Source organism: Nestor notabilis, unplaced genomic scaffold, assembly GCF_000696875.1.
Source record: "Nestor notabilis isolate BGI_N333 unplaced genomic scaffold, ASM69687v1 scaffold26484, whole genome shotgun sequence".
NCBI classification, from domain to species: domain Eukaryota; kingdom Metazoa; phylum Chordata; class Aves; order Psittaciformes; family Psittacidae; genus Nestor; species Nestor notabilis.
Window position 1 is genome coordinate 26,701 of NW_009926458.1, and position 10,853 is coordinate 37,553.

Genomic DNA, 10,853 nt, shown 5'->3' on the forward strand with positions numbered 1-10,853 from the left:
GTTAAAAAACAAGTTTCATGTACAGCATAAACAGTTCTTTAAGCTCCAAATGTTCCTTTAGCAGGGAGAAAAAAAAAAAAAAGAAAAAAAAGCAGGTAAAGGGGTAGAGGGGCAGGGAGAGAGAGAGAAAAAAATACGTAACTAAGAAATGTCAAGCAAAAATTGTATGCTGACTTCTTGTATCAAGCTAGGCAGCTATGCTTAGTGTTTTCTAAAAGGGACAGATCTTCATAGCCATACAGAAACAGCTCTGTGTCAAACAAACAACAGGAGAATTCGCAGAATTAAATACAACAGAAATAGAAACACAAATTATTTTATCATGTTTTAAAGACAAGAAGTTTGAATTCAATGAAATAAAGGTTTTATAAAAAATTTGGTTTATTTGTTGTAGTGGTTTGGGGGTCTGCTTTTCGCCCTTTTATTTTTTTTCTTTTATTTAAGAGCATAAGATGAAGACAACAATGCACAAGGAAAAATCCGTTAACCTAAAACATCACCCAGACTAAAGAAGCAACTGTTAATAGCTATGCAATGAATAGCAAAAGGTAATTAGAGCAAGGGAATAATAAACAAATAATGCTGTACTGAAGAACTCACGTTTTTCTGCAATGGCTACTTCACAGATTTCTTTGAGTCTGGACACAAGAAGCTGGTCTGCCACCACAAGAATATTACATATGAATTCCACATTTTGAGAATCTAGAAAACAAAGCATCACATAAATGCTGCAGCCAAGTCAAAAGCAACTATAACACATACATTTTACCAAAGGACAAATGTAATGGGTTTTCCAATTTTCATGGAATTTTCACAGCACAAGGAATAGCTTAGAAAAGCACAGAGTCATTTTTCTGAAGTAAGAGGAGGGAAAAGGAAACCCGCTGTTTAACAAACTAAAGAAGAGGTACAAAAGGGCCTGGGGTACAGGCATCACCTCAAAATTTAAAACAAGAGTCACAAAAAAAGGATTTTCTACATAAAACTGCAAACATACTGAGCTTCTATTTTTAAAACATAAAAATTGCAGGAGCTACAGTTGAGCTGAAAATGTATTAATGGCACCTTTTATCGCAAGAGCTTCATCTGTATACAGGTAATCTACAATTATTTGTAGTATGTCAGAATGGATTGGCATTTCCAGAGCTGAACAACAGGAAGCCTAAAAAGCAAAAGGATAAAAAAAGAGTAAAAGAAGCTGACTGTGTGGAAAAAAATACGAAATTAAGAAAGCGATTATATTCAGCAAGACTCAGACTGAGTGTCATTTTCAAAGTTAAACAATTATTTAAGCATTTGCACAAAGTCAGTCCAAGTTCTTTAATTAAGAATTGATAGTAGCAAAGCAATTAAAATCTGCTCAAACCTGAGTAAGTATCCATGAAACACTTCAGTGTTTCATCAGCTTCTTCTCTAACAATCCTCCTTGATTATATTACTTTACCCACAATTGTCTAAAAGTAGATCCGCAGGAATCCCCTGTGCAAGTACTGAACTGCTTTCCTTTCAAGGTAAAAGATCTAGTGAAACCACAAGTTCTCATGTAATAATAAAATGAAAGTGGTCATTACTGTTAATGCCTCAGAAAACAATGTCCTCTGCAAACTCTCCCTTTGGAGGGTTTAACCATTAAGGCAAAGCTTTCGTATGAGCAAACATTAGCCATTAAACCATGTAATTCTCACCATTCAAGTTTATGCAACATCACTGCTTAACAGCTTTGGTTTGTTTCAGGTGGCACTGAAACAAAACTTTATACCACAAAATTTCTTTTGTTTTAGAACATGCTACTGGTACTGACATATTTCCCATCTGAAGTTTAAAAACTCTTACAGACATTTAGACTTTTTTTATATAACATCTAGAAGACTTGATTTACAAAATATTTACTTGTGAATTCAGTATGATTTAGATTTACTTACAAAATAATAGAGGACTTGCAAACTAAATGTAACTGATATACAAATCTGTGATTCACGTGGACATTCAACACTTAAAAAAAATACAGTAATACATCAATCATCTCACAGTGTTTCAGGTATATTTCCTCAGGGATGGCTGAGGAAAAGGCAGCACAATAACTCAGAGAACAGCTGAAGTTCTGTTACGCAGCAGAATAGGACTGCCAGTACTTTGCGAGGCTCTTAGATTTACATATAGCCAGAAACCTACGAAAGTTGAGAAAACTCTTGCACACTGTTTCAGCTTTCAGCCTCCAAAAAATACTTCTTCATTTACACCTTTCTTCTCTTTACAGAAGCATTATTAATTGTATTCAGATACTTAAACAGAAGCATTTAGTGAAAATATGATGTCCAGGAACAACCAGGGCATTGACACGTAGCTAGCAAATAGCAACCAAAAGAAATAAAAGATCTACACCTTTGAAACAGTAGCTGGTGATTAAGTGGAACAGTCTTTGATATCCTTTATGTCACTGACAGTAAAAGTTAACTAAAGATTCAATGCAATAACTCTTGACTCTGCTATATCTTTCCATCAGTACATATGAAAAGCTACTCCATACTGCATACTATTTAAGTTGTAAGAGCTTTTACAGAAAGAAAATGAAAATTCATCCAATGTAGTATCCCGTAAGTCCAGCAGCTTTTCTAAATTCACAAACTAGCTCAAAATAAACCTCTAAAACAAAAGTAATACTTTAATTTCCTTTGATATATATACTATTTATTACTCTCATTTAATACACAATCTCAGTAGTACAAATATAGAGTAACCAAAAGTGAGGGGGGTTTGTTCAGGTTTTTTTTCTTGCAAACAGTATCCATGAATCCAGACTTTCCATTTCCCCAATATTTAGGATGCATTAAACTAGGAAAAAAAGCTGTCACTTATTTGATGCAACAAAACGTATGACCACGACTGTTTACTGGCAAGCTTACCTCAATCCATGAGCTGCTTAACATGCTGTGAAAATAATCTGAAAAGAAAGGCATTTCAGTTCAAGATGCAATAAAATTTCAGTTAAAAAAATACAGTATGACTTATATTTTATGTACATACATAGATATATAAAAATACACACACATACCAAGTCTTGCACAAAGTACACACTTATGACACGGGAATTCCTTTCCATCTAAAGATTTCAGTGTCACGTCGCAGAGGTACGAACTAGAAGATATTTAATAGAATCAGAACTGTGACTATTCAGAAGAGCTACAAGTTGTAAACTCTACAAATAAATGCTTACTTTAGCAAGTTAGGATTTATTCTTTAAAATAAAACACACCTGAAGCTTCACAATATCATATAAAATGAACTTAAAAGTACAGGCATGATAGTTTAAAAAGAGAAATTTTTTGTCCAAAGTTAAGGTCTCATCATTCCATCTGAACTATTTCTTTCAGAACACAGTCAATTACTTTTTTAAAACTGCTATGATCAAATAATTTTACTCAATCTTAAATGGTCTATGTTATGTTAGTTAGTTCTTTTACATTTGTAGCTACTATAAGCTTTGACAATGCATTTTAATAGTGAAGTAATCTAAACTCTGTGACAAAGCTACTTCTATGCAATGTAGCTTTTACTACGTAATCAAACTATTCAAGCTTTTGGATATAAATTACCTAATCACACCAATAGAATTAAAACCCAAAAATAAGTTATAAAAGTGCAAAGAATTTTTCTATTTAAACATATTCTAGAGATCATCTTTACTAGATAAAATATTATACATTTGCTTATTTCCAATCCATGTAATCTTATTGTCACAGTAAGCAATCTGCAAAAGTCAAACTGCCTTTGACTGGATTACCAACATTTCTCTTAGTATTAGTATTCTATGACTCAGTTAATCCACCAAACACATTCATGTTCAGCAAAAAGAAGAAAAAAATACCATACATAATTTATCCCAGATTCCTAGTTCATAGATCAGTCCATAAGCATCTACAGAGAGTTTCCAAACATGAGTTACTGTGCAAAAGACAAGTGTATACTAAAAATTCAAATACAGCTAATGATCTGATATAGCCTATACTTAACAGATAAAGAGATGACTTAACAGGAAGATAGTTTGATGTAAAAAGTTTACCATTTCTTCTGATTGAACTTCAGTTTGTTCCCATTCTTCTTGTTGACAACATTAATTTTTCCATTTTCTAACCTGACACCATCCAACCTGCAAATCGTTAACATTAGTAATAGCCAAAACAACTAAAAACCAGTTCAAACCATTAAGAAGAACAGTGTCACAAGGGAACAGTGCTTTGGTGGGCTCATGTTATGAATATAAAAAAGGATCAAAATCATTCACCACAGAAAACTAGAAAGGGCCAGTTGCTACTTACAAGTCTCCACTGCAGATATAAAATGTAACAGCTACCTTATTTATAAATGAAAGCTACAGTGCTATAGTTAAGGCCAAAGTCCAACACCACAGAGTCAAAAATCTAGGAGTTAATATATACTGCTACCAATCAGTTATCTGAGCATGTTTCAGCACAGGCTTCTTGAACACCCTTATTCATCAAGGAGGCTTTTGAGTGGGATGGTAATGACACAGCGTAAACCCTGCTCAGCAATAATCAAATCAACATTATTGTCATCCTGAACACAGCACTATACCAGTTACTAGGAAGAAAATTAACTCTGTCCGAGACAAAACCAGGACAGAGACACAAGGCAGATGTTCTAAATACAAATGTCCAAGACATTCTAGGACACAATAAAGGCCAACAGCACATCTCTGTCACATAGAAGCCCATTGGAAAGTGCTGCTTCAAGTACATAATCATGCTACAAAAGTCTGCTTCTGACATTATTCTTACCAAAGAGCATAGGAACAAACGTGTTTTAAAAAGATGACACAGTGTGTGCTGTAAACTTTCATACTTATACATTAAAAAAACAAACAAACAAAAAAAAAACCAAAAAAACAAAAAAACAAGCCAACAAAAAAACCAACCCAACCAGCCTTCTACTTTAAAAGCAACTGAAGTTAGGTCAGCTTCCATAAAGGCACTCCCTGAAGAGCTCGCCAGATACAAATACATTTCTTTTCACCTACCTTTCACTTAAATTGCTGAGTCCAAACTTCTCCGCAGAACTTTGCAACATTTTTATGAGGTTAGCTTCTTCACCAACAGCTTTGCATTTTTTGGATTTGGTCTTCTGTTTTTCATTTATAACTTTCACTTGATTATTTCTATAAATCTCAAATGCCGACTTTCCATTAACATTTTCATTAAAACTCATTTTGCTCAGGTTAGAAATTAAAGTATCTTGGTATTCTTCTGATTTTCCTTTATGCAGGATTTTTGGTTTATAACCATGAGTCAGAAGATCACAAGTATCAGTGTATATGAACTGCAGAAGGTACACAAACAGATCTGGATGAACTTTCTCTATTACATAAAGATCACATCCAACAGCATCTTCATCTTTACGGTAGACGTCTGGAGTGTCTAGCTGGTTGTCACTGGAAGCAAACAGCTTCCTGAAGAAGTCAGAGCGTTCAGCCAAGATGTATTTGTGTACGGGGTAAGTTCTTGTGCCAATCTGAAAAGTCACATCATGGATGCTGTCCATTTCATCTGTTTCATCTAACAGCTTGCCAAAATCCTCTCCAAAATTTGATAATGACACACTTGGAATTTCATAGAGACTAGAATAAAATGAAAACCATCAAAAAAACCACTCTTTACAAGCTCCATAAAATTTTACATAGTATGTTTAATAAAAAGGGTGAGGTCGTCTCCTTTGGTTTGGGGTTTTTCTTACATTACTGGACTACTGAACATTCCTTGTCCTGTTCATTACAAAAAGAACTAATACGGTATTCAAGCAATTAAACCACATATGTAAGATCTGTCTAGCTTCCAAATATTGAATATAGTATTTTGTCTTTATAACTTATCCAGGAAATACGTGCCATTAGAACTATCATACCTTCATCTCATTTTTCCAATAAGAAAACACAGAAATGTTTGCAGTATTTCACATTGCAATCCAAAGCAGTAAGACAAAAAACACATTAGTATTTACTTTTTTATTATATTGGAAATATATCTATTAAATATATTATAAGAGTACAAGGAACATGACTCAGTATTCTACTTAGTCATTTTATTTTAAACATTTTATCCAAAGATTCACCTTTCACTTCTATTTAAAAGTTAATTACTGATAATTACTGAAGGGATTAATTTCTACAGTATTTAGAGCTCAGAGTTAAGAAATACATTGCAAATGCTTGCTAGAAAAACATCAACACCATCTATATTAATTATGCAACTATATAAATGGAGATTTTTGGGTAACTTCAACATATTTTCAGAAACAAGTCCTATTCTCTAGCAGTATGGATAACCACATTTACTGTGGCTCTGTACGACTAAAAAAAATTGGCTTTGAAAAGCAGAATGATTTAATTGCAATCCCATACAAGAAAAAAAAAAAAAAAAAGAGAGAAAAATTTAAGTATACCTTGTTTTAGGATCTGACTGTAAAACAGCAAAATTGCAACCATTAGGATCAGCGGCAATACTAACAGCTCGGTGGACAAAAGTAAGCTTCTGAAGTCGAATTCTTTCATACACACTGTTTGTATCATGTTCACAGGACACATCACATGAAGAATTCTGAAGGCTCGATACAAGTTCTGCTAAAAAAGAGAAAAAATAGAATAAAAAAAATTGAAAATACTCACAGAAAGGTCCAGCTAGCTAAAATGCAATCAATATAACAAGTCAATTGATGGAGTCACTGAATAAAGCTAAAATTGTGCTGAAGATTGCAGTTTGCTAAACTGAAATGCAGGAAGGCATTTTAAGAAAAAACAAACAAACAAACACACAAAAAACCCACAAAAAAAATTCCACAAAACAACCCCAAAAAACATTACATTACATATAGTAGAGTCTTCACCCAAAATTACTTGTGGAACTGTTTTGCCACTTATTCAAATGAGGGGAAACACTCAACGCAACCTCATGTGAAATGAAACAAGCGGTGAATCAGTGTGCAGCATTGCAAGATTGTTTTCTTTTCCTGTCATATCAATTACAGCAGATATAACACAATTGATCAGTTACAGCAGATATAATGCAATTGCCTTCAGACTGCATATTGCATCTGTTTAAATTATACCCAAACTAACAAAATACTATTGAAAAAATGTGATACTCTCCGAATACTGGTTTGTTTTTCAATACATGGAAAACTAAATACATGCATACCATTTGTCACACTCATTAAAGTCTTTCAAAAGACAGCAGCTCTCATTCATTACAAATCAGTGATGAACATCAACTGACATTCAACTAGTCAATAGGTTAAGATTCTGAAGTTTCCTTGAAAATACTATAACTACAGAAAGAAGAACAATAAGCATAAAGAGAGTGCCTACAGACACATACAAGCACCAGACAAACAGAGCAAAAAGGAAATGCATTTAGTGCTTCTGTAATGAGGGAACTACTGTTATGTGTAGAATAAAAGAAAGTATCAAAAGAGTAAAAGTAGTACCTCTGGATTGAGCAACAGAGGAGATATTTTTGCTGTGAAAGAATGCAAACATTGACTGATATAACTATAGATGGAATCTTGATATAAAAGGAAGTGGAACTGCAAGATAAAGCTATAAAGTTCAAATACATCCTAGGTTGGAAGTAAATCCATTTCTATCAATAAAGTTTGAAGACGCTACATGAACAGAGTTTCAGTTAAAATCTTGTGCTACAGTAGACAGTTCTTCCTTGCAGAAAACAATCCATCAGGATCTACTGTTGGCAATATGAGCCAAGCGAGTAAGGCAGAAATTGATCTGGACCCTGTATTACGCCCAGATATGGGTCTGGGACACATGATAAGTTTCATAGACTTAACAGTGAAAGCAAGTACACGCTCCTTCATTTGTTCATTGGCAGTTTTTTAGGACTGGTCACGTAAAATGATAATTAGACTGGACCCTTGTGTTACTATTACTCTTTAGAAGTACTTTTCTTCCTGGAAATCTCCACCTGAAAGTTAACTGAAAGCTCCAAAGTAAGTAAATCTTAACTAGTCAGAAAAGAGAACAGTAGCGGTCAATGATATCAACCATCAGCCACAGAGGAAAGACCACTACCACATAATACTGTTAAAGACTGTAAAGATTTGATTAAACTTTTATATTGATTTGAAGTACTCAAAAACTATTAAGAAATCATAACTAACCTTTTTTTTCTGAGATTTTTTTCCCTTCTTCTAGCCACTTCCCCGTAAAGGCTTCACCATCCTGTGTGACAAACATTATTTCGTTCCCATTTAAAGCGACATCAGACATGAAGACTTGCCGGCCATACACCCAACGACACTGCTTCATGGAGTTGTTAGATGACTTCCAGCAAAACACCTGTATTATTTTTTTATTCAGAGAAAGGAAAATCTTCATATTATATAAAAGCAATTCCATATTAGACCCTACTTTTTTTAAAACACAAGAACATGCTATCTCAAAGTTGCATATAAAAGGAAAGAAATATTCACTAAAAAGTATATCCCAAGTGTTGTGAGCATCTATTACAAAGAACCCAGAAGTAAAATAAGGAAAAATCTAGTATGATACTAAAATCCACTTGCCCATGAAGGGCATTTGAAAAGCTTCTGTGAATATTCAAACATCTTCATAGCAGTCATCTATAGGATAGTTTTTACTGACATTTCAACAAGGACAGCAAAAGGTGTCATCAAGTCAAGAAACAAGTTTCATCTAGTTCTTAATTTACAGATTTATCCAACTGGTTTGCTTATAAACTAGGCAAAAATCAAAGCTAGCACTCCAAAAGTTTAAGCCATTTCCTGTTAACCGCTTGACAAAAATCTCAAGTTTCTCTGTACCAGACAAGGTTTTGGAATGGAGATCACGATCAAACACAATCTTCAAAACATTCAACAGAAATGTGAAGAACTGCATGCACAGCAGGACCCCAACAAGGTATATTGTAGATGCCTAAAAGGCAAGTGTGAAGAAGCAATCCCACACAAGGTAAAGGCCAGATGTGGTATTAGTGATGTTGAAATTGTGCTTTCATCTTGTCCCACTGATGAACCTGCACAGATCTATTAATGCCTACAGAAGGAGGGGACAGAAGAATTTGAGTAACCTATGTACTTGCCCCTCTCTTGAGCCCCACAGAATCACTGAATGGTTGAGGTTGGAAGGGCTCTCTGGAGATTACCCAGTCCAACCCCCCTGCTCAAGCAGGGCCATTCAAAGCCAGCTGACCAGGAACATGTCCAGACAGCTTTGGAATCTCTCCAAGGACAGAGACTCCACAACCTCCACGGGCAACCTGTGCCAGCGCTTGATCATCCTCACAGTGAAAATATGCGTTCTGATATTCAGACAGCTTCCTTTGTTTCAGTTTGTGCCCACTGCCTCTGGTCTTGTCACTGGGCACCACTGAAAAGAGCCGGGATCCATCTTCTTTACATCTTCCCCTCAAATATGTATACACATTTATAAGATCCCCCTCAAGCCTTCTCTTTTCTCAGCTAAACAGCATTCTCTTAAAAGAGAGTATATTCAAGCCAAACCAGGAAGCACTAAACCAGTAACAGAAGTATTAAGATTCCATCCCTCTTCTTACTCAATAATGTATAATGCCTAAGAGCACTAAAGATCCCAGCATTTGCCAGTATATGAAATGTAGATTGACACCGTTTCCCTGATGCAGGAAGACACAGTAGCTTTTTTCACTGCTAAAGAAGTGTCCCAAAGATGTTTAAGGGGCACTACCAATACTATAGATGCTAGAAGCTAAACCTCACATGAACAATTACTGAACTGGAAGTTTATAATCTCTGAGAAAACTAATGATGCAACAAACATCCCAAAACATAATGCAGTCAAATGCAAATATATTAAAAAAAAAAAAGAAAAAAAAAAAAAAAGTAAAAATACCCACACTGCCAGTGCTCCCTATTTTGATATACAAGCTCAGTTTTTAACGTTCAGGTAGTATTTCAGTAACAAAACCTTGCTGTAACACCACTAGATGGCACTGAAGGCTTAGATCTCCCAGCGAAAGCAACAAATCTGCCACAGTTAATCCATTTTTAAAACTAAACAGTTTCTACTTTTAACTATAAATACTAAACCATTCACTAGGTTTAGCTGCAACTTGTCAATAAAAAGGGACAACAAAAGCTGCAACTTTTCAACAAAAGGGATATTTCATCTACAGAGCAGCTGCGCTTCAGCAAAGCCTCTAACACTTCAAGTTCAGAGACTATTTTGGAGGGTGTGAAGGTGGCCGGGGAGGTAGGTTGAGAGGATAGACAGGGGAGGGAAAAAAAAAAGTATCACTAGCAGCTCTACATAAATAAAATGGGTATCTCCTATGCATGACACTGTCCTGTCTTGTGTTTAAAGTTTCATTAATCAGTATGTAGCTTGCAATACGATTATGATTTCTAAAGACACAACTTACCCTTCCAGCTTCATCCAGTGATAGAATGCAAATCTTCTGACCTCCATTTTCTTCAAGATGCTGGGTATCTACCTTATATTCTAAATATCCCCCACTGACAAGAACTTTTTTAAGGTTCAGCTGTCTGAAAGAACACAGAAGGTTAAATTAGTATTTCTTCACTGTGTACTTATGTTGTACTTATGACAGTTACCTCTTCATTTACAGCAGCAGGGGAAAAAAAAAAAAAAAGCAATGGTTGAGGTAGCGACATTGAAAAATTACTGAAGTTGAGTTTCTCTCTACTGGTTATTACTAACATAACTGCCAATATAATACTATGAGGAGATTGTAATTTTTGCTTTGCTTTTAAGTAAGTTACATCATATCCACAAGTTATTCACAAAGTTCCATAAATGAAAACCAGGATAT

At 34.8% G+C, this 10,853-nt stretch overlaps 1 protein-coding gene across 1 annotated transcript in view; it reads right to left on the reverse strand.

Annotated features, from left to right (window-relative positions):
* The window catches only part of IBTK (inhibitor of Bruton agammaglobulinemia tyrosine kinase), a gene marked incomplete at both ends in the record, with an annotated part of 34,432 nt that extends 23,866 nt beyond the window's left edge, over positions 1-10,566 (reverse strand). Inside the window, 9 exons of the mRNA XM_010013544.1 lie at positions 601-702; positions 1,066-1,162; positions 2,904-2,941; positions 3,053-3,135; positions 4,061-4,147; positions 5,036-5,632; positions 6,454-6,631; positions 8,185-8,362; positions 10,443-10,566. Of these exons, the coding sequence (XP_010011846.1) occupies positions 601-702; positions 1,066-1,162; positions 2,904-2,941; positions 3,053-3,135; positions 4,061-4,147; positions 5,036-5,632; positions 6,454-6,631; positions 8,185-8,362; positions 10,443-10,566 (1,484 nt within the window). The remainder of the gene's footprint in view (positions 1-600; positions 703-1,065; positions 1,163-2,903; positions 2,942-3,052; positions 3,136-4,060; positions 4,148-5,035; positions 5,633-6,453; positions 6,632-8,184; positions 8,363-10,442) is intronic.
* Positions 10,567-10,853: the final 287 nt, after the last annotated feature.